This window comes from Equus przewalskii, chromosome 6 (assembly GCF_037783145.1).
Source record: "Equus przewalskii isolate Varuska chromosome 6, EquPr2, whole genome shotgun sequence".
Taxonomy (NCBI): Eukaryota; Metazoa; Chordata; class Mammalia; order Perissodactyla; family Equidae; genus Equus; species Equus przewalskii.
In genome coordinates, this window is record NC_091836.1 from 50,929,380 (window position 1) to 50,954,343 (window position 24,964).

At 41.2% G+C, this 24,964-nt stretch overlaps 1 protein-coding gene across 9 annotated transcripts; it reads right to left on the reverse strand.

Moving 5' to 3' along the window:
- Nucleotides 1–1,430: 1,430 nt before the first annotated feature.
- LOC103563665 (zinc finger protein 266-like) lies at nucleotides 1,431–24,568 on the reverse strand. Of its 9 annotated transcripts, none has more exons than XM_070625594.1 (7): nucleotides 24,163–24,553; nucleotides 7,430–7,685; nucleotides 6,652–7,320; nucleotides 6,323–6,452; nucleotides 5,947–6,030; nucleotides 5,073–5,155; nucleotides 1,431–4,583 (listed from the first exon to the last, which is right to left on the reverse strand). In XM_070625594.1, exons 4-7 carry the CDS (start codon nucleotides 6,345–6,347, stop codon nucleotides 2,718–2,720), a joined length of 2,058 nt encoding a protein of 685 aa, XP_070481695.1. In that variant the 5' UTR covers nucleotides 6,348–6,452; nucleotides 6,652–7,320; nucleotides 7,430–7,685; nucleotides 24,163–24,553; the 3' UTR covers nucleotides 1,431–2,717. The 9 variants fall into 9 exon arrangements, with proteins under 9 accessions (XP_070481695.1, XP_070481698.1, XP_070481694.1 ...); XM_070625597.1 differs by having other exon boundaries at nucleotides 6,652–6,778; nucleotides 24,046–24,550; XM_070625593.1 differs by lacking the exon at nucleotides 6,323–6,452 and having other exon boundaries at nucleotides 6,652–6,778; nucleotides 6,940–7,320; nucleotides 24,163–24,545.
- Nucleotides 24,569–24,964: the final 396 nt, after the last annotated feature.

The window sequence follows — 24,964 nt, forward strand, 5'->3', positions numbered from 1 at the left end:
AGGCTTTTAAAGAGGGAAACTCAGTGGATGATGAGACACCATGCATGCGCCCTTACAGCATTTCCCGACTAAAATCTTTGTGGGGAATGATGGCCCAAACTGGCTCTGGGACCTAGCAGTGCTGGGAGGCCCATGGCCTCCAAAGCAGTGAGCGCCTAATGCCAGGACTGTGAGCGAGCCCTGACACAGCCGGGACCAAACACGTCCTTTAACTCCTTCCTTCTCACTAAAGCAGAGCTGAGCCGCAGTACCACCAACATGGTCTCCAAGACACCAGAAGCAGGCAGGAGAAAAGCCTGGATGAACAAGTCATTCCACTTCTGCTTCCCGTCTGGGGTCAGAAGGGGCAGAGCTCTGAGGCTCAGGCTGTGAGCCAAGATAGACCTTGAGCCAGAACTTGTACTTAACAACTACGAGGGTGGGGATAGGCCCAGGTTGGCTCAGTCCCAGGGCTGGAGGGAGAAACAGCCCAAGATAAGGTTGAGTCTAGAATAGGTCTGTATGTTGGGCTAGAGGCGGAGGGCAATGCCCTCACCAAGGGTTGTGGCTGGAGGTGAGAATGTTCTGCAACACCTTTTCTACCTGTTTCACCTCACCTTCCTAGAGCCTTTACAATGGTTCTTCTGTAATGATATGCCTACCAATCCATGAAATAGTCTATTTCCTCCTTTCAATCAATGCCATCCTTAGGTTTTTATTTCTCCTTCTTTTTATTTACATTGGACACCATGCTAAACTCTAATTATCGATTCCTTTGTGTTTTTAATGCAATGACATTCTCTACGAATCTTTTCATTTTTCTTTTTGTTGTTTTCATTTTTCTGATTTTACCATACGACCCATGGCCTCCCACACTATGTTGTGAAATAGCACCAATACCAGAAATTCTTCACTTAGGAATGGTTCTAAAGTTTCTCTGGTAACCATGTTTGCTGTGGATTTCAGTGGGTAGCCATGGTGGAGTTAACTCAAATCTTTTGAAATTCTGATTTACTAACATTTTATCAAGAATTGTTAGTGGACATTATCAAATATATTTTATTTATCTGTTGAGTTGATAACTATTATGCAAATCTGCTCCGTTTCTCTTGCACAGCACTTGTTGAGGATGCTGTCATGGGAGCGCCAGCAGCAGCATGAGGCCAGTCTGCAGGAGTGACCTCGAACACTACCCACAAGGTCGTAGACTCAGGCACCTGTTCCAAATTCTGGCAGGATCCATAGCTCTTCTTTCAGACAATTAGGATCTCATCTAAGGCCAATCAGTGACCCTTACACCATACACAAAAGGTTAAGACCAATCTGCTGATCTTTGCTATTGCTGCGAATAATTAAAGACCCAAGAGATGGGCTAAATAACAATATTCATACCCAACAGTGAAGCAGAACATGACGGACTCCTCCACACATACAAACATGTAACACAAAGGTGCAGAGAATTCTCACTCAGGATTTATTGTTAAGCTTGATCTAGATTATCGTACAGTGTTTTAAGCCTCAAGAAAATGTCATTAAGCACTGCACACCTGATGGCCATGCTTGACATAACTTAAGGCTGCTTGAGCATCTCAACTATGTGAATTTGTATCACTGAAGGTGAAACAAGACTGTGCTGGTTTGTCTATACCCAAGGGTCACATTTCAGGAAGAGCCAATGAGGGCATTAAGCACAGCAGATTATCAGGACCAACTATATTCACATGAGTTTTCCTATTTTCACAGCCCATGGATAGAATGACAGACACAGAAGAAGGTCATATCACCTCTGAGAGCTGTAGCTTGACATAGACAAATGACATCATTGTTTTATCATGCTGTAGTGTTGTGTATGGTGTGAAAGAAACTATTCGGTATTCTCACCATCATCCTGTGTGGCTTGAGGTTAAAGGCCCTCCCCAGGTGGCAGGAGAATCCTCCAAAGTCATGAAATCAGGGTGTCTCACATCAGTAAGTGTAATCTCACTTTTTCACCACTATGCTTGACACTGACATTCTAATCTGAAAGGACCAGGTGTGAGAGGGACAAGGTAGTTTTTACAAAATTCAGAGATGTATTTTACCCTCCACCTTGGCCAGTGTGACTCACTGTGAGTGAGTTCAGTGAGAACTGTCAAGTAGTCACTGTCATCACAATGTAAGACCGTGTCAATCCAAGAAGAGAAACCAGGTGGTTAGAAAGGATTAATATAAATCCTGCAGACCCATCTTTGGTCATGTTGTGACCTGGAAGATGTAGCAAATAGACTGGCCTATCAGTGGAAAGACACATCATCTGGAGGAATGCTCAGGGCCTAATCACAAATGCTCAGAATACATCTACAGAACCACCCAGAATGTTATGCATCTAAGAAGACCCTAAGATTCACACTCAGGATAGCCTTTCCCATATTTCCTATATTCAGTTTCTCTTGACTGTGAATCATCCATGTTCATTAAGGATAAGAAAAAATCTAATGGAAAACGATGATGACTCCACAATATTTCTGAAATTCATGAAGTTTTTCTCCATGGAAAGATCACAAATAAACATTAGCAGAACAATTTTCCCACATTTTATCTTATATCAGTTGGATTTCTCTCCACTGCAAGATTTCTCATATAATATATATTTCACTGAGGAAACAGTGAAGGGCTTTCTCTGTTTCTTAATAGTATGGTTCATTGTGAGTCCTTACATGCTGGGTTGTGAGGAAATTCTGACAGCTTTCCCTGATTCCTTACATTTGCAGAACAGCTCTGCAGCGTGGCCCTTTCAGATCTTTGAAGTGAATCGGGATGACTGAGGGCTTGACCACATTCCTTACAGTGACAGGATTTCTCTCCAGGTGAGTTCTTTCATGACGCCGAAAGGAATTAGGAAAACTGAACGCTTTCCCACACTGCTTACATTTATAAGGTTTCTCTCCAGTGTGAATACGCTTGTGAATAAAAATGTAAGAATAACTGCTGAACGCTTTCCCACATATATTACACTCAAAAGACTTCTGTCCAGTATGAGTTCTAAAATGTCTGTTAAGATATGAGGAAAGAGCAAACGCTTTTCCACACGTGCCACATTTAAAAGGCTTCTCTCCAGTGTGAATTTTTGCATGTCCACTAAGGCCTGAGAACTGAGTGAAGGCTTTCCCACATTCCTTACATTCATAGGGTTTCTCTCCAGTGTGGGTTCGCATGTGAATGTTAAGACGCACAGAATGTTTAAAGCCCTTTCCACACTCCTTACATTCATAGGGTTTCTCTTCACTGTGGGTTCGCATATGAAGGTTAAGGTGTACAGAAGTTTTAAAGCCCTTTCCACACTCCTTACATTCATAGGGTTTCTCTCCACTGTGAGTTCTAAAATGGATGATCCGATTTGAGGATGTAGTAAAGGCTTTCCCACATATGTCACACTTAAAAGGCTTCTCTCCAGTGTGAATCTTATTGTGGTAAATGAGACCTGAGGATTGAGTGAAGGTTTTCCCACATTCCTTACATTCATAGGGTTTCTCTCCAGTGTGGGTTCGCATGTGAACTTTAAGGTGCATAGAACGTTTAAACCCCATCCCACATTCCTTACATACATAGGGTTTCTCTCCAGTGTGGGTTTGCATGTGAACTTTAAGGTGCTCAGAACGTTTAAAGCTTTTTCCACATTCCTCACATTTATAGGGTTTCTCTCCAGTATGAAGACGTTTGTGAACCGTAAAGTGCGAAGACCTGGTAAATGTTTTCCCACATATATTACACTGAAAAGGCTTCTCTCTGGCAAGAGATCTTAAACGTTTAGTGTCATTTAAGAAAGTAGCAAAGACTTCATCACATTTGTCACATTTCAAAGGCTTCTCTCCAGTGTGAGTTTGTAAGTGAACATTAAGAGGCACAGAACATTTAAAGCTTTCCCTACATTTCTTACATTTGGAGAGTTCTATTTCAGCTTGAATTCGACTGTGAACATAAAGGTATGAGGAATTTCTAAAGGATTTTCCAAGTACCTCACATAGAACGGGCTTCTCTCCAGTGTATGTTTTCATATGTTCAATATATTCAAAAGACTTAATAAAGGCCTTCCCACATTCCTTACATTTAAAGAGTTTTCTTCCAGTGTGCACTTGGACATCACTGTAAAAGTATGTGGACTGTTCAAAGGATTTTCTGCATTCCTTACAGTCATAGTGACTATTAGCAGTGTGAGTTTGTAATTGCAGACCAAGGCTTGTGGAGTGAATAAAAGATCTCAAACATTCCTCGCATTCATAGGGTTTTTCTCCATTGTGAGTTCTCATTGGTGCCTGAAAGTAAGACTGATTAACAAAGGCTTTCCCACCATCACTGCATTTGAAAGCTTTGTTTTGCACGATAATTTTCCTATAAACAAAATGTGGAGTCAGGCTGATGGCTTTTCCCCAGTGATTAAACATGTTAAGTTTTTCTCTAGTAGAGCTTTTCTTGTGCAGAGTAAGGAAGCTTGTCCCATACTGATTATCCTCATAAGTGTTCCCTCCATTTTGAGTTCTCCTCTGGCTCTTAAGACATGAATGTTCACTGAAGACTTTCTCACATTGCTCACAATCATAGAGTTCCCACCCACTGTGGATTCTTTCCTGTTGAAGAATGAAGAATGATGATTCAAAGATTTCTCAGACTCACTAATTGATCCCATCTATCTGAAAACTGAAACATCATTATGACATTGATGATTACCATTTCCACTACACTCATACACTTCCTACCCTGTTGATGTCTTTCAAGTTGAATGATGGAATCCTTCTGCCAGAATGATAGGCTATCTACTCTAATCTTAAAAGATTCCTGTACAGTTTCATGGAATTGTTTTAAAAAGTCAGTATCTAGTTATATACCTGGAAATGAGTCCTTGTGGGAATTCTGAAGCAACAACTTTCAAGCTAAGCTTAGGAATCTCCCAATTCAACATATACAGAGTATCTTTCCAGAGGCATTGCTCTCTCTTGGGCGAATGCTACTTATCTCAAATATTTATCAGCTGTGCTCATGTTCTATCTAATGAAAATCTCAATCTTTGCTGAATGTGAAAAATAAGAAATAACTCTTTTTAAATGTACTGATCTTACCATTTCTAGCCTACTGGGTGTTTTTTCCCAAAAGATATCCTGCTGAATTGTCGAGTCTCTGGTTTTAAGTTGCATTTTGCATTCTAAAACAAAAAAGAGTAACAAATGTAGAGTTTTCAGAAAGAAATGTAGATTAAAGGAATTAAAAACACCGAGTCATTTGCATCAGTTCCAAATTAAACATATTAAAAAAAAAAAAAAAGGGCAAGAGAGATTTCAGAAGTTCAGCTATGCCAGAAATTTTGCAATGATAAACACATATAGTCAAAATCCAGGAGTTGATTAAAGCAATTCTATGGAGGCTGGCCCCGTGGCTGAGTGGTTAAGTTCATGTGCTCCGTTTCAGTGGCCCAGGGTTGCCAGTTCAGATCCTGGGTGTGGACCTAGCACTGCTCCTCAGGCCATGCTGTGGCAGAATCCCACACAGAAGAACTAAAATGACTTACAAGCAGGACATACAACTATGTACTGGGGATTTGGGGAGTAAAAAAAAAGAGAGGAAGATTGGCAATAGCTCGGAGCCAATCTTCCTCACAAAAAATAAAAAATAAAAAAAAATAAAGCAATTCTATGAAAATTAAATACAATGGGGAAAAGAGAATACTATCAGAGAAAGAAAATAGGAAAGTCATAGACAAAGGGCATATATCAAAATGATAAAGTTAAAAAAGGAACAGAACAAGTCATTCTGTGAGATCACAAGATATTCTGAGTAAATGTAAAGAGGAATGTATGAGAAGTTGAAGATACTGCAAAGCTTCAGAGACCAATGACCTCAGCCTTCTGAGAAAAAGCATATATTAAAGTTTGCTTATTACAATTCCAAATATACTGAAACTTTCATTGACCAGGAAAGTTCTTCAGAATCACTGACCTTGGAAGACTCCTCTCTCCACTGTTCTCAAATCTTCTTCTTCTTCCAATCGAAAGATCAGACTGGGTTTAAACAACTGATATCCTGTTTATAGGGGAAAATGTATTAACAGAAAAGCCCCTGCAAAAGATAAGAAACTTTCCCATGAATCAGCTCTCATATTTCTAATTAATGTAGTAAAATTATTTCAAAAGAGCTAAGCAAATATCCCCTTTCTGTGCATCAAAGAGACTGGTTATCTCTGGCTGCTGAAACTCACGTTCAGATGTATACATACACATTAAAAAGGAGTGAGACTTTTGTTGAAACAGGAAATAAAATAAATGCAAAAGAGAGGTTCATGCTTATGGAGATTAGAATACCATATGGAAATTACTAGACCATTGGTTGTCAAACTTCATTGTCCACTGGAATCACGTCCAGTATTTTCATGGAAACACAGACGTCTGGTCCAAATCCAGAATTTCATTCACTATGTTAAAGGTGGAGTCTGAGAATGCACATTTCTAAGAGAGTAATGGGGATGGTGTTAGTCCTAGAACCACAGTTTTACAGGAACCACACTGGATTAAAACCCAGGAGTGTAGAGACTGGTGTCTCCTAGTTTCCACTGTTTGCAGATTTCTCATCACCAATAGTGGAACACAATAAAGACATCATATATATCTGTTCCATAAGGGGTTACAGGAATGATGGCAGCCTTACCTATGGTGATCAGGTTCTTGTAGGTCTCCAGCATCACATCTCTGTATAGATTTTTCTGGGCTGGGTCCAGTAAAGTCCACTCCTCTCGGGTGAAGTGCACAGCCACATCAGCGAAGGTAACTGAGTCCTAAACCATCACACACAAGCTGGGTCAGTAAAGTAACATGTACACCAGCGCTCACTGGGGAATGAGGATGGGAGAGCCAATGGTAACAGAGGGTTTGAAGGTCTCTCATCATCTTCCTCAGAGTGGAATGCTCCCAGGTACTCCTCTCTGTCTATACTCACTCATGGTTGATCTCCTCCAGTTATGGGTTTAATGGAACCTCTAAGACATGAGCTTATCTCACCACAACTAGACTAAAAGTTCTTCTCGTCTTATTTCTCTCTTGGAGCATGGTTCTAAGCAAATTGCAGACACTTGGAAAAGTTGATCAATCAATAAATTCTTTGAGAAATGAACACTTCCATCTTCATTACATGTCAGAGCATGTAGCAAAATGAAAATTATGCAGTCGTCATCATAAAAGACAGTATTAGAAGGTAATTATTGAAATACTGAGATTTTTCACAGGAACCAATCAGAGGCTCCACTTTAGGAGGGAATTCAAGAGGGATTCAGTCCTTGAGTGGCTTGATTTCTTTCAGAAACTCTGCAGACAGATGTACCTAGAAGGAAATGTGCGTAACTGGTGGACCTGATATGTCATTTTGTAGGATACACTCTTTTTTTTTTTTCTGCTTTACCTTCCCAACCCCCCTGTACATAGTTGTATACCTTAGTTGCAGGTCCTTCTAGTTGTGGGATGTGGGACGCCATCTCAACGTGGCCTGACGAGCGGTGCCATGTCCGCACCCAGGATGCGAACCCTGGGCCGCCGCAGCGGAGCGCACGAACTTAACCACTCGGCCACGGAGCCAGCCCCAGGATACACTTTCTAATTACCAGAAAAAAATGTGTCAAACAGTCAGTTACCATCTTTTCTGCCTCTATCTTTTCCTCAGAAGGCAGGAACGGTCCTTAGAAAGCAGGCCTAGAAGAAAAGAAAGAAGGCATGAGGACCCAGAGATGACCCTAATTCCCACATTCGCCTACCTGGAAATGATTCTGCAACTGCCAATCACATATTGCTGATCATTAACTTATAATGTAACCAGGCTATTATACAAAGGGTACAGGGACATGTTTTAACATGTTTCAGAAGGTTCTCAAATCTGACATGAAATTTTGCTGATAGTGGCATGAGTCATTTTTCAGGAACCGAAGAGGCCGTCCGAAACCAAAACTCATTGTTAAGGAAGTTATTTGAAATAACATCAGACCCTGCGGGCAGAACAGATGATAAGAAGTCTGGAGAATGGATGCCAGAAATAGCCTGACCCACTCCCTTTTCTTCCCTCCTCCCCATATAATGGCCTCAAGATTTAGTGCTTGCTTGATGGTCTTTGGGACATGAATCCACCATCTTCTAATTTTGCTAACTAACTGAAGAAATCCCTTTCTCAACCACCGACTCATCTTGGAGTTGAGTAGCATCAGGGTGCGGCTAGCAGAATGAGCCCTTGCTCGGTTACAATTCCATTCTAGCTTGAAATTCCCAAATATCCCTGCACACTCAAGCAATCTCACAGAAATACACACTACTGCCATCAAATGCCAGAGGAGTCCTGTCTCACCTGGAGCCACAAAAGGGGACTGTGAGCCATGCTGCCCATGAGGAAAGGCATAATGGTTTCATTTTACGAGGAGGGAAACTCAAGTCCTGAGGAATGTGTCTCTTCATTTGTCAAGGCAATAGACTTGATGAATGAGATTATGCAGCCACTCTACCTAAGGCATATGTACCAGGGAGCTGACAAGAGAACAGCACTCACTGGCTCACTTAAGCTCCTCCTAGATAAACCAGCAGCATGACTGCTCAAGCCCAGACCAAAGGACTGTATATTGCGCAGGGAGAACCTAAAAGCTACTAAAACAGTATGCTCTATAACAAGAGCATCAGTAATATCAATTTCCATTTACTGAGGACCATCTGCACCAGATGTCTCATTAGGAGTTTACAGCTCACTTATATATTTGAAACAACATGAACATCTGTATCTACTCTTTTAATTCTAAATTCTGTATGATCTAAATACAAATCAAATATATCTGATAACTGTTAGTGTCTACTGACTTTAGAATGCTTCAAATATAGATAATAACATAAAATATCTCATTTTTTAAAATATTGCTTACAAGTTTAAGTAAGTATTTTCATTACGTACATGACCTACACATTTTACTGGACAGTGCTGGTCAAGACTGCGCCTGGCCATATGAAGGGAGGAAAAATGAAATACTCTATTTGGCCAACACTCTTGACCTTCCCCTGACGGATGCCAGAGAACTCTGAAGCTCTGGGCCTCCTTTAAGTTCTTATCATGGCCTTATTCCTTTATTCCTTCAGTACATAATGAAGAAGTTATGGTACTCTGCTAGGCACTCAGTTGAGAGCAGTACCATATACAAAAAATGTTCCAGATACTAAAGATCCAGGGGCCGGCCTGGTGGTGCAGCAGTTAAGTTCACACGTTCCGCTTCTCGGCGGCCCGGGGTTCGCTGGTTTGGATCCCAGGTGCGGACATGGCACTGCTTGGCAGCCATGCTGTGGTAGGCATCCCACGTATAAACTAGAGGAAGATGGGCACGGATGTTAGCTCAGAGCCAGGCTTCCTCAGCAAAAAGAGGAGGACTGGCAGTAGTTAGCTGAGGGCTAATCTTCCTCCAAAAAAAAAAAACAAAAAAACAAAAACAGATACTAAAGATCCAACGTTCCTATTGGAGAATATAGGTGATATTGTAATAATACATAAACCAATTCACAGCTGATATAGAAAAACAATCAAGAAATTGAGAAAATAACAAGTGTCCCACACACACACACACACACACAGACACACACAGAAGGCACATACATTCTACTGGTTCCTGAACAAGAAAATGGAAGAAAAGGGGAAGTAATCATAGGACTTCCAAATCTGACCCTAAAAGATTAGAAAACACATGTCAAAGTCTTTACAAAAGAACTCAGAATACAGTAAAGTACGGCAACCCCCCACAGGTCTTGGTTGGAAACACTCAAATCAAACAGGTTTCTGCTCCACCCTGGCCTTGGGAATGGGGCAGTGCCATATCATACTTGCCCCAACATCTGCCTATTTTATGAGTCTTTTCAGAGGACCACCTTTTCATTTTACTCATTGGTTCCATTTTCCACCCAATTGGCTTTTCTATTTATTCATTTTTTCCCATAGACTTCCCTTATGTTTCTTAAATTGTCTTTTAACATTCTATGTTTGAAAGTTATCTTTTCATTAAAAATCAATAAACTTTGGCATATCAGCATCAGATGGAATGAGTTGTTCTCTCTCTCTCCAAGTTACAAGCTGTACGACATCCACAGATCACGAAAGGACTCTTTGTACAGCGAACCAGGACGCCTCAGAGCTCCATACATCTATAAAAGTGAAGGTAGATTGACTAAACTTCCTGGATGTGGTGGAAGCAGGGCACCAGTGGCAGCAGCTCCTGAGACTGGAAGTTCTAGGAACTGTGGCTGCACCTCTGAACAGAGGCTTCAAAAACTGAGGTAACACACATGAATGGAAGCCCCAGGAACCCAGGCAGCCCACGCTGCTGGAGGCACCAGGAATCCCTGCAGGCCCGTCACCAGAGGCTCCGGGAAATGTGATACCTGTAACCCAGCGCCCTCCCCCTACTCTGGTAGCAGTGCTTCCAACACCAGCCTTCCAGCAGCAGGGCTGCATCCAAGACGCTGATACCCAGGTAGCGGCAGCGGCACCTGTGATCTGAGGTTCCAGGAATCATGCTGGTGTCCAACACCAGAGGTTGCTGGAGCTGCAGCAGCACTCATGGCTCAGGCCCTTCTGCTCCCCAAGCAGTAGCACGTGGCACCCACGACCTGAGATTTCAGAGCCTCAGTGGTGTCCAGGACTCAGGCCTCGGTGGTGCTGCCTTGACACTGGCCCCGCCAGCAGAGGGTGCTGCCTATGACCGTCTCAAGTTCCAGGACCCATGCAGGGGCTGGAGACCAGAACTTAGGGAGCCAGCGGCACTCGCGACCTAAGTACTACTTCTCTTGTGTTGCCAGTATTGTACATGAACCTAGGTCCACCAGCAGCAGCAACACTTGCAAACCCAGGATCTGCAGGAGCAGTGTTGCCAGCATCCCCTAGATAACCAGGAACAGCAGTAGAGGGGTCACCTGTGGCAGCAGTGCCCAAGCCCATGGAGAGCTCACAAAGAGCCAGACAACAGCAACAATGAGGCAAATTACCTCGGTCCTCCCCAGCTGCAGAGGCACATACTACTTCAGTCCTCTTAACCACAGCAGCAGCACCTGCAGATGCAAAAATGTGGAGGTGTCTGTGACCCCAGCTCCTGCCCCACTCTCCCTGTGCTCCCTGCTGCAGTGGGAGAACCTCCAAGAAAGGCAACCCCAGAAGCAGCAGAGGTACTCATAGCCTGGTGACCCCGGGGATGACACTAGCAACTGCAGTGACCACACAGGCAGCTAGGAAACAGCAATCTTGGAGGCACAAGCAGTGCAATGAGAACACTGATGACTCGTCTGGCAGAGATAGTGGAGAGTGGAAAGCGCAGGCTCTCACATACAACCAGAAGCAGCTTAGAATCAAAATAAACAGAGCTAACTCAAATACAAAAAATGTTTCCTGCGCCAAATGCACTAGCAGAAAACGACTCATTAGGTATCAGGAAACACAACAGTAACCCAATAGCATAAAAAAATGGCCGGCCCAGTGGGACAGCAGTTAAGTACACACATTCTGCTTTGGTGGCCCGGGGTTCACTGGTTCGGATCCCAGGTGTGGACATGGCACCGCCTGGCAAGCCATGCTGTGGTAGGCGTCCCACATATAAAGTAGAGGAAGATGGGCATGCACGTCAGCTCAGGGCCAGTCTTCCTCAGTGAAAAAAAGAGGAGGATTGGCAGCAGATGTTAGCTCAGGGCTAATCTGCCTCAAAAAAAAAAAAATAAACAAATAAATAAATAAAATTAATGAGCAGGTGTAGTTCTTCACCAAAGAGATTGAGTTTTACAAACAAATTCTAGAGCTGAAGAGTACAACAAAATGAGATTAAGGATAAAGCAGAAAGCACTGGAAATAGAGCAAGCCATATGGAGGAGAGAATTAGCAAGTTTGAAGATAAAAACCTAGAAACGATACAAGTGGAAGAAGAGGGAGAACCAAGCTTTTTAAAAAATGGAGAAATTCTATGAGAAATATCTGACTCAATTTGGAAAAGCAACACAAGGATAATGGGAATCCCAAATGGAAAAGAGAGAAAGGAGCAACGAGCTTATTTAAAGAAATAATAGCTAAGAACTTCCCAAACCTGAGGAAGGAACTGGAAATACAAAGACATGAAGCTAACAGAAGACCTAATCATCTCAATGCAAAAAGACCTTCTCCAAGGCACACTACATTAAAACTGTCACAAGTCTATGACACAAAAAATTTAAGGGCAGAGTGGGAGAAAAAAAAAATCACAAAAGGCAGCCCCATGAGGCTCCAGTGGATTTCTCAGCAGAAATTCTAGAGGCTAGAAGAGAATGTAACGATATATGCAAAATATTGAAAGATAAACACTGTCAGCCAAGAATACTCTATCCAGCAAAGTTATCCTTCACATATGAAGGGGAAATAAACGCTATCCCAGACAAACAACAGGCGTGGGAGTTCATCACCACTAGACCTGCCTTACAAGAAATGTTGAAAGGAGGCTTCCTACCTGAAACAAACAGGCAAAGGTATACAAAGCTTTGAGCAAGGCGACAAAGACAGACAGAATCAGAAAACTGCAACTCAATATCACAATAGGTTAGTAAACAATTATAACATAAAGGCTAGAGGGAAAAGAAAATATTAAAAATAACCATTCTTTTTCACCATTCACCAAAATAAACTCAAAATGGATCAAAGACCTAAAGGTGAGACCTGAAACCATAAGGCTTCTGGAAGAAAACGTAGGCAGTACACTCTTTGACATCAGTATTAAAAGGATCTTTTCGGACACCATGTCTTCTCAGAGAAGGGAAACAATAGAAAGAATGAACAAATGGGACTTCATCAGACTAAAGAGCTTCTTCAAGGCAAATGAAAACAGGATTGAAACAAAAAAACAACCCACTAACTGGGAAAAAATATTTGCAAGTCATATATCTGACAAAGGCTTAATATCCATAATATATAAAGAACTCTCACAACTCAACAACAAAAAATCAAACAACCCGATCAAAAAATGGGCTGGAGACATGAACAGACATTTCTCCAAAGAAGATATACTGATGGCCAATAGGCACATGAAAAGATGCTCATCATCGCTGATCATCAGGGAAATGCAAATCAAAACTACACTAAGATATCACCTTACACCCCTTAGAATGACAAAAATATCTAAAACTAATAGTAACAAATGTTGGAGAGGTTGTGGAGAAAAAGGAACCCTCATACACTGCTGGTGGGAATGCAAAGTGGTGCAGCCACTATGGAAAACAGTACGGAGATTCCTCAAAAAATTAAAGAGCTTGAAGTCAGCAATCCCAAAAGTCCTATGTACCCCAATGTTCATTGCAGCATTATTTACAATAGCCAAGACATGGAAGCAACCTAAGTGCCCATCAACAGATAAATGGATAAAGAAGATGTGGTACATATATACAATGGAATACTAAGATGCAAAACAGAACAAAATCATTCCATTTGCAATAACATGGATGGACCTCAAGGGAATTATGCTAAGTGAAATAAGCCAGCTAGAGAAGGATAATCTGTGTACGACTCCACTCATATGAGGAATTTAAAAATGTGGACTAAGAGAACAGTTTAGTGGATACCAGGGGAAAGGTGGGGTGGGGGGTGGGCACAAAGGGTGAAGTGGTGCACCTACAACATGACTGACAAACATTAATGTACAACTGAAATTTCACAAGATTGTAACCTATCATTAACTCAATAAAAAAAATAACTATAAACACTTCAATTTGGTCACAAACTCACAATACAAAAAGAGATAACTGGTGACAACAAAAACATAGAAGGGGAAGATGAAAAGGATGGAACCTACATAGGCAAATGGAGATAAGATGCTATCAGCAGAAAACGGACTATCTCATCTATGAGATCTTTTATACAAACCTCATGGTAACAACAAGACAAAAATACAGAGCAGTCACAAGACATAAACCACCAAATTGAAATGGCAGCCAGAAACACAAGGAAAAAGAAACAATGGAAATATAGAAAAACCAGAAAACAAAAGACAAAATGGCAGTATTAAGCTCTCATATATCAATAATCACCCTAAATGTAAATGGATTGCATTCCCCAATCACACAACACACAGTGATTGGATGGATTAAAAAATAAAACCCAGGGGCTGGCCCCGTGGCCGAGTGGTTAAGTTCGCGCGCTCCACTGCAGGCGGCCCAGTGTTTCGTTAGTTCGAATCCTGGGCGCGGACATGGCACTGCTCATCAGACCACGCTGAGGCAGAGTCCCACATGCCACAACTAGAAGAACCCACAACGACGAATACACAACTATGTACCGGGGGGCTTTGGGGAGAAAAAGGAAAAAAATAAAATCTTAAAAAAAAAAAAGAATAAGACCCAACAATACGCTGCCTCCAGGAGACTCACCCCAGCTCTAAAAACAAACACAAGCGGAGAGCGAAGGGATGGAAGATGATACTCCAAGCAAATGGCAACCAAAAAAAAGCAGGTATAGCCATACTTATATCAGACAAAATAGACTTCAAGCCAAAAAAGATAACAGGAGATAAAGATGGACAGTATATAATGATGGAAGGGCCATTCCATCAAGACAGAACTTACATTAATATATATGCACCTAAAATACGCATACAAAAGTATACAAAGCAACCGTTAACAGACTTAAAGGGACACAGTAATAGTAGAGGACTACAAGACCCCACTAACTTCAATGGATAGATCATCCAGACAGAGTCAACAAGGAAACCTGAGCCTTACATGAAACCCTAGGCCAGGCGGACTTGACAGACAGATACAGAACATTTTACCCCAAAGTGGCAAAATACACATTCTTCTTGAGGGCATATGGAACATCCTCAAAGACAGACTATATGCTGGGAAACAAAAAAAAAGTCTCAATAAATTTTAGAAGTTTGAAATCATATCAAGCATCTTTTCTGACCACAATGGTATGCAACTAGAACTCGACAAGAAGAAGAAAGCTGGGAAAGTCACAGTTGTGGAGACTAAACAACAGGCTACTGAACAACTATTGAATCAATGCAAAAAAACAGAGAAATCAAAAAATAACTGGAGACAAGAGAAAATGAAAACACAACATACAGATACAGCAGAAGTGGTACTCATAGGGAAGTTTACAGCAATACAGACCTACATCAAGAAATAAGACAAATCTCAAATAATCTAACAGTGCACCTAAAAGAACTAGAAAAAGAAGAAAAACAAAGCCCAAAGTCAGAAAGAAAGAAATAATAAAAATCAGAGCAGAAATAAATGAAAGAGACTAAGAAGACAACAGAAAAGATCAATAAAACTTAGAGCTGGTTCTTTAAAAAGATAAACAAAATTGACAAACCCTTAGCTAGACTCACTAAAAAAGAGAGAAGGCTCAAATAAATACAATCACAAATGAAAGAGGAGAAATTACAACAAATACCACAGAAATAGAAAAGATTATAAGAGAATACTATGAAAAGCTATACAATAACAAATAGGATAACCTAGAAGAAACAGACAAATTCTTAGAATCATACAACCTCCCAAAACTGAATCAAGAATAGAGAATCTGAATAGACCCATCACAACTACAGAAGGTGAAACAGTAATCAAAAACCTCCCCCAAAACAAAAGGCCAGGACAAGATGGTTTCTCTGGTGAATTCTCCCAAACATTCAAAGAAGATTTAATACCTATCCTTCTCAAACCCTTGCAAAAGCTGCAGAAGCTGGTAAGCTTCCTAACTCATTTTACAAGGCCAACATTACCCTGATACCAAAACTAGACAAGGACAACACAAAAAGGGAAATTTACAGATCAATATCACCAATGAACATTGCTGCAAAAATCCTCAACAAAATATTAGCAAGTTGAAAACAACAATACATTAAAAGGATCATACACCATGATCGAGTGGGATTTATGTCAGGGACACACAGATGGTTCAACACCTGCAAATCAACCAATGCAATACACCACATTAACAAAACGAAGAATCAAACTCACATGAGCATCTCAATAGACACAGAGAAACCATCTGACAAGATTCAACCTCTACTTATGATAAAAAATTTCAATAAAATTGGTAGAGAAAGAAAGTACCTCAACATAATAAAGGCCAGATACCACTAACACACAGCCATCATCATACTTCACACTGAAAAGCAAAACTATTCTTCTGCAAACAGGAACAAGAGAAAGATGCCCACTCTCGCCACTCCTATTCAACCTAGCATTGAAAGACCTATCCAAAAAAATTAGGCAAGAAAAAGAAAAAGAAAGGATCCAAATTGGAAAGGAAGAAGTAAAACTGTCAGTATTTGCAGATGACATGATTCTATACATAGAAAATCCTAAAGAACCCACTAAGAAACTATTAGAAATAACAAACAAATACAGTAACATTACAGGGTAAAAAAATCAACATACAAAAATCAGTTGCCTTTGTATGCACTAACAACCAACTAGCAGAAAGAGAAATCAAGAGTACAATTGCAAGAAAAAGAATACCTAGGAATAAATTTAATCAAGGACGTGAAAAACTTGTATGCTGAAAAGTGTAAGACATTGTTGAAAGAAATTGAACGCATAAAAGAAACGGAAAGATATTCCATGCTCATGGATTGGAAAAATTAACATAATTAAAATGTCCGTATTATCTACAGCAACCTGCAGATTCAGTGCAATCCCAATCAGAATCTCAATGGCATTCTTCACGGAAATAGAACAAAGAATCCTAAAATTTATATGGAAAATCAAAGGACCCCAAATAGCCAAAGCAATCTTGAGAAAAAAGAACAAAGCTGGAGGTATCACATTCCCTGATTTCAAAAGATACTACAAAGCAAAACTAATGAAAACAGCATGGTACTGGCAGAAAAACAGACACGCAGGTCAAGAGAACAGAATTTAGAGCCCAGAAATGAAACTGCACATCTCTGGACATCTAATCTTTGACAAAGGAGCCAAGAACATAAAATGGAGAAAGGAAAGTCTCTTCAACAAATGGTGTTGGGAAAAGTGGACAGCCACATGCAAAAGAATGAAAATAGACCATTATCTTATACCATGCAAAATAATTAACTCAAAACGGATTAAAGATTTAAATGCAAGACCTGAAACCTTGTCATTCCTAGGCAGTATGCTCTTTGATATCAGTCTTAGCAGTATGTTTTTCGAAAACCACGTCTACCACCAACTGGGAGAAAAAATTTACAAATCATATATCCGACAAAGGGTTAATCTCCAAAATACACAAAGAACTCATATAACTAAACAACAAAAGAAAGCACAACTTGATCAGAAAATGGACAGAGGACATGAATAGATTTTTCCAAAAAAGATATACAGATGGCCAACAAGCACACGGAAAGATGTTCAGGGGCCAGCCCAGAGGTGTAGTGGTTAAATGTGCATGCTCTGCTTGGGTGGCTGGGGGTTCACAGGTTTGGATCCCAGGTGCAGACCTACACACCGCTCATCAAGCCATGCTGTGGCAGCATCTCATATACAAAAGACAAAGGAAGATTGGCACAGATGTTAGCTCAGCAGCAATCTTCCTTGCAAAAAAAAAAAAAAGAAGAAAAGATGTACAACATCACTAATTATTAGGGAAATGCAAATTAAAATTATGAGTTATCACCTCACTCCACTCAGAAGGCTATAATTAACAAGATAAGAAGTAACAAATGTTGGAGAGGATGTGGAGAAAAGAGAACCCTCATATACTGCTGGTAGGACTGCAAACTGGTGCAGCTATATGGAAAACAGTATGGAGATTTTTCAAAAAATTAAAAATAGAAATACCATATGATCCAGCTATTTCACTATTGGCTATTTATCCAAAAACATGAAATCACTAATTCAAAAAGATATATGCACCCCCTATGTTCTTTGCAGCATTACTGACTACAGCCAAGACTTGGAAGCAACCCAAGGGCCCATCAACAAATAAATGGAGAAAGATGATGATATATATACACACACACACAATGGAATACTACTCAGCCATAAAACATTACAAAATTGTGCCATTTGCAACAACATGACTAGACCTTCATGGTATCAAGCTAAGTGAAATAAGTCAGACACAGAAAGACAAATACTGTACTATTTCAGTCATACGTGGAAAATAAACACACACACACACACACATTGATAAGGAGAACAGATTGGCAGTTACCTGAGGGGAAGGCATGGGGGGAGGGTAAAAGGGGTAAAAAGGCACATGTGTATGGTGATGGATAAAAACTAGACTGTTGGTGATGAATACGATGTGATCTATACAAAAGCTGAAATAATGTACACCCCAAATTTACACAATGTTATAAGCCAATATGATCTTAGTAATTTTTTAAAAAAGGGCAGAGGATATGAACAGATATTTTCCAAAGAGGATATACAGTTGGCCAATAGGCACATGAAAAGATGTTCAACATCACTAATAATTAAGGAAATGCAAATCAAAACTACAATGAGATAGCATATTACACCCACCAGAATGTCTATTATTAAAAAGACAAAATATAACAAGTGTTGGAGAGCATGTGGAGAAAAAGGAACCCTCATACACTGCTGCTGGGAAGGTAAAATGAGAGCAGTTACCATGGAAAAAAGTATGGAGATATCTCAAAAAATTAAAAACAGAAATAGCATTTGATCCAGCTATTCCACTTCTGGCTCTTTCTCCAAAGAACACGCAAACACGAATTCAAAAAGATATATGCGCCCCTATGTTCTTGCAGCATCATACAAAATAGCCAAGAGTAGGAAACACGCTAAGTGCCCATCAACAGAGGCATGGATAAAGAAGAAGCGCATACACACACACACACACACACACACACACAATAGAATACTACTCAGTCATAAAAGACGAAATCTTCCATCTGCAAACAGGTGGATGAATTTGCAGGGTACTATGCTAAATGAAATAAGTCAGATGGAGAAAGATAATTAGCATATGACCTCACTTATATGTGGAAGATAAACAAACACATGCATACATATGGACAACAGACTGGTGATTACTAGAAGGGGAAGGGAGTGGGGAGATAGCAAAAGGAGTAAAGTGGCACATGTGTATGGTGACTTTTGGTGGTGAGTACAATGCAGTCGATACAAAAGTTGAAACATAATGATGTACACCTGAAATTTACATGTTATAAACCAATGTGACCTCAATTCAAAAAAAAAACAAAACAAACAATAACCTTTAATAAATCACAGACCAGCAGGCCAAATGCTGATCTACAAAACGGTATTTGAATGATGACAACCACTGAAAGTTTGACATATTTTTATTTAGGAACCAATACCATCCTCACATTCCCATGGTCCTTACGCTACAGTTCAGAAGACTAAAAACAGAAACACACATGGTCACAAAAAATGTCTAGACTCACAGTATAACTGTCCTTACTACCAGGGGTCTCAAACTGGAGGTCCTTGGGCTTAACAGGCCCAAGAATCTGTTTAGTCAGGAGGTGCCCACAAAGAACATTTTCCTTTCCTTTTTACTTTGTAATTGAGATATAATTAATGTACAATTAAACATACCTCTTAAATATTTAGTAATGTACATTTACATCTGTAAATGTACATTAGGCAGTTCACATAGCATTTCCAAAGTATATTCTAACTGCTTTTTCCTCTATTGTTTCACAACATGGGCAAACTATATTAAAATCCCCCACTAGAAGTGGGGACTTGTTTATTTCTTCTACTCTGTCAAGCAAAGCTTTATATATTTCTAACAATATTATTAAGTGGATACATATTTAAGTTTTTATATTTTTGGAGAAACAGAATCTTTTATCATAAGGACCTCTGTAGCTGTACTACTGCTTTTTGACACTGTTGTCTGACATTAGGATCAGCTGGTTGTGGAGAAGTTTTTTTCTTGCATCTCACAGGTAGCGTTATGTCTGTTTTGGATGCCAGTGTCTGCCAGTACAGAGTGGCATAGAGCCTGGCTCACTGAAGGCACCCAGGGATTGGTGATCAACAGACAACAGAGATCCCTCACACCACTCTTCAATCTTCACCCAGATTATAGCTAAATGTTCATCACACAATACATCTCAGGTTTCAGAAATATATTTACTTACTTGAGAATGTGAGGGTGGGAGGAACCCTGTCTTCCGAGCACTCATCCACCAGCCTCGGATTCTCTGCACACCAGTCGTTTCCCACGGCCTCCTTATCTGGATACTTAGTGCTCTAGATCTTGCAGCCATAGTGGCACCTGATTCCCTCTCCCCACCTACACCCCACTCAAGACTTGTCTGCATCCAGAGAGTTGCTTACTGCCTGCAGTGACTGTTCACTATGTCTGGTCCTGGCAACCTAGTGAACTTCTTTACCATCCCATAAGCTGCCATGATACGTTCTCCAACAGGGTCTGAAGTCCAGCTGGGGGAGAGGAACCCCTACAAGTTTGGATTTCCTTAGGCACTCTCCATAACTCTAAGATATCTGTTACAATTCTCCTTACATCCTTATATTACACTTCTCTTGTTTAAATCAAAGTGTGATTTCTGTCTCCTGATTTCATGGGGACTCATGCACAATTGAGAAGAACAGTGATCCCTGGAGACAAACGAGTAAACAGGAGATCTGGGGACACATTTAGTCAAGCCATTGGACCTGAGCAAAGAGCTGAGCTCCTTGGAAAGACATTCACAGAATCTCAGTATTTGCACATCCTCATCAACTTTATCTACAGACTCCCCAACAACTGTTTCACTATGGCACAGCTAGCTCATTGGGACACCCAAGTGGGAAACAGGGAGGGTAACGTGGATATTACCAAGCTACACGGAAGCTTCAGTGCTTTCTGGCAACCCGCATTATCAGGGGAGTCTTCTAGTCCTTTACCTGTGGAGTGACTCTAGCCCCCTACAGGCATCACTGTCTATAAAAAGTCAAACAGGAGGGCTCACTCTGGATGTTCAGTCAGGGAATCAAAGGCCTAATCTGGGTATGAGAAGGAACCTCCAGATGGACTACAAAACCACTCTATGTTTATTAACATAAACACTTGAAACGTTGATAATAACACAGTGAATACTGATTCTGATTAGTTCCTTGGAATCAATTTACTATTCATAAAATTAAAACACATTCGTCCTTTCTCTTATTTTCTCTTGATTCACATCATTTGAACAGATATCACTCATTTTTCCTGTCAGGTATACAATGAAGATTAGAATCCTCCCTCAGTATTTTCCCGAACCAAATAAAAGGTCTCTACTGTCAAATCTGCACGTAACCCTTGATGTTCTCCCCTCTCTCATCCTAGAAACCAAATCAACCAAATACAGAACGCTTTCCCCATCTCCTACTCCCGTCCCTTCCAACATGGCTAACTCCTATGCCTTGTCTTTTTATAACTTAAATATTTATCAACTCTCTTGCCTTTATCTACTCCCATCTAAAGATACAGAAAATAATACTGTCCTCTACTTTAGCTACAGAACGCTAATCCATTTGTAATAATACATTTACTTTCTTGGATAGAAGTCTACCTCCTCCAATAGTTTACAAGCGTCCTAAGAAGAGCCCTGGGTTGAATTTTTTCACTAAGCACTAACCAAACATTCATTAAGCGGGAGTATGGCCTCTAATAAAGGAACAGATGCAGGAAATGCCTGGATTCTTTCACTTTTACCTTCTACAAAACTCTCAAATCATTTCACTTCCTTTTCCATAACAATCATCCACACCTAGGAGCCACAATCACGTTTTAAAACTTATCCACCCTAAGTTTCTATCTTGATTCTGTGCTTTCACTCTCATCTTTCCTGAAGTCCATTCCCAAAGCAGGAGTTAGTGGGTTCTATTTAAGTTGCAACGGATTCAGATCACTCTCCTGCTAAAACATCTCAGCAGTTTCCATGGCCTTAGAATATCTCATTCCATTGGTCCCGTCCCTGCTCTCCGCTCTATTTGCCGCCACTCTGTTCTGCTTCTGCCCGCACTCTTTCCTCAGTTTAACAAATACACCAAGGTCTCACCTACACTGGATTTTGCTCATCAAGTTCCCTTCACCTGAAATGTTCTCACCCACTCTACAAATCCTCACAATCACTCAATGACCTGACTAGGTCCATCCTACTCAGGCTTTAGTTCACAACTTAAGTCTCAACCCCTCCCAATACGTATTACCATCTCATATTAAGCTATTCTGATGTCCAAATCACAAACTTGCCAGTATTCGTTTAATATCTGTATTCCTAAACAGACTGGAAGCCCCATGGCGGCAGTACTTTGTCCATTTTGATGGCCCTTGTTTCTCCGTCCCTGGCACAGATTCTACCTCATTAAAGGAATTCAATAACCATTTGTGGATTGAATCGCCATTCTCCACAAGAGCGTTACAGTATAGTATGCACAAATAAAGGAGCACAAAAATAGAATTACAACCTAAAAATCATGTACGACTCACATAAAACGCCTGCGTAGCATATAATATAATGCAAAACACTGCACGTCTGAAAATATATTTGAATATTTTTAATCAGGATGAAAAGTGGACAGGATATTCTTTTTAAAAACAAGCACCCTGATGTTAAAACTAAAATCTGTTCCTTATGTTTCTCCATATTTTTAGATACGTTTTTAAAAAGTTCATTCAGAAACTACTAAATGGCACAAGACCTGTAGAAGGAAATTTATAATATCCAGCTAAAGTAAATGTATATTTGCCCTTTGACCTAGAAAAACAACCTAAGAAGCTTGCCCTGAAAATACACCACCACAAATGTGAGACAACCTATACAGAAGTTTATTCACTGCGAGCGATTAACAGCTGCTAAGATAATTGTTAGAAAGGTTGTTGGGGAACAAGACATTCTGAGTATCAAAATATGACCCCACATAGGACTTTTTTATTCCCAAGGAGAAGTCTACCTTTAAAACACAGTGTTCTGCTGATCACTACCTTAAGTAACCAAAGTTAGCACCACTAACGGAGGGATGGCATAAATTTTTGTCTTCCCTGTGGAATGCAATTTGATGTACACACCACTTGCACAATATTATGAAATAGTCTTTTGAAGCCTCTACACCAGGAGCTGGCACACTGTGGTCACAGGCCTGTTTGTGTAAATACAGCTTTGTGGGAACACAGCTGTGCCCATTTCTTTATTTGGGTCTATGGCTGCTTGCCCACTACAAAGGCAGAGCTGAGTAATCTGGATACCTTATGGCCTGCAAAGCATCAAGTACTTACTATCTGGACCTTTTCAGACAAAAAGTTTGCCAACCTCTGTTCTGGACCCAATTACCAGTTGGCAGGAAATACAAGAAACAGAAGAAACATTTAAACACACCAAGAAAATAAAATCCGAAACATCAAAATGCGCTACTTTCTAAAAGAATGTGTGTGATTCTTCAAAGAGTCAATACAATGGACAAACAACAGCAACCGATCTAGGTCAAAGATGAAAAGACATAAATGACCGCCATATATAAACACTGATTGAGTCCTAGTTCCAAAAACATATTTCAGAACAATGTAGAAAATTCTCCTTTTTACAGAGTGGATATTTGATGACATTCTTTTTAACTTTCTTGGGTGAAACAGTATTATTGTGGTTTTAATAGGATAACGTCCTTATCTTTGGGAGATGGATTACCAAGTATTTAAAGGTCAAGTATCATGTCTGCAATTTATTTTCAACTCACTTACTTTCAAATAGTTATCATAAAACATTTATCTATGGAGAGAGAAAACACGCAAAATGCTAAAAATGGTGAATCTACTACAATGAACATTCATTGTACTGGATGTTCAAGTTTTCCGTAAGTTTAGGATTTTACAAAAGAAAAATGTGGGGGTAAAATACTTAGTCCGAACACCCTGTTAATGGTAAACTTCATTATTCTAGAACTGGTGTCATAAAGTCTCCATCTTTTTCTTCTGGAGGCCCATGTTTAAAACCTCTGTGGGGATGGAGGGGCCCAGAAGTTCAGACTATTCCCGCTTTTCTTTAGATGCAAGACCTGTGGTCAACATCTGCTTATAATCATATACACAAATATGCTCACACTTGACCCTAAGAAACTATCTTACCTTCATGTAATGTTCAAAACAAACAACGCGCCAAGACAAGGCCAAATTCTCCAGCGACACGTTCTGTCGCCCAGGAAAAGCAGCAGAGGCCCCTGACCCACTTTTCCCCCGACTCACAGGCACACGGCGGGGGCGCAGGTCCTGAGAACCGGAGGGCGCGGGGCCTGAGAAACGGGACTCGTACAGCGGAACTGCTTCTCCTTCTGGGGAAAAGTCTCGAAGGTGACGCGGAGGCTCTGACCAGGGAAGCGGAGGGGACGCCAACGCCCCGGGCAGCGCCCTTCCCGTCCCGGCTCAGCGCGGGGCCCAGTGGCCGGGCGTACGAGCAGAGGGCCGGCCTCTCTACGGAGCCCCTCGGGTCCCGGGCAGCACCTGTCCTTTAACGCCCTCCGTGCGCCCAGGGCCCTCCCTTCACCGGCCTCAGCGAGGACGGGGCCACCGCACGAGGACCAACGGGACCGCTCCACTAGGCGCGGAGTCCCGGGACAAAAAGACCGCGCGAGCCAGTGACGCAACTTCCGCTTCCTGCCTCGGGAGTAAGGGGCGGGTCTCCAGGGCTCGGGCTGCCAATCACGTCCGTCCATTTCCGGCAGAGAACTCGCAGTTCTCCCCGCGCGGTTGCCGGTGGGCCCTGGGGTTGCTCGGTGCGGGGCTGGGGGCGGAAACAGGCCCGGCGACCCAGGCGGAGGATGGAGGCCGGCCTGGGGGCTGGGCTACGGGATGAGGGCGGCGCCGATACCCGGGTGCGGCTTTGGAGGCAGGATGAGACACAGCGCGAGGTTTAGACATCAGAAGGGAGAGGCTGGGGGTGGGGACTCACGCTGCTGCGTGTTCCTCAGAGGTTTCTTTGCCCGCCTGTCCTCACGTTTCTAGAGCCCTTACCATGATGCTCCCGTAATAACGGGCCTGCCAATCCATG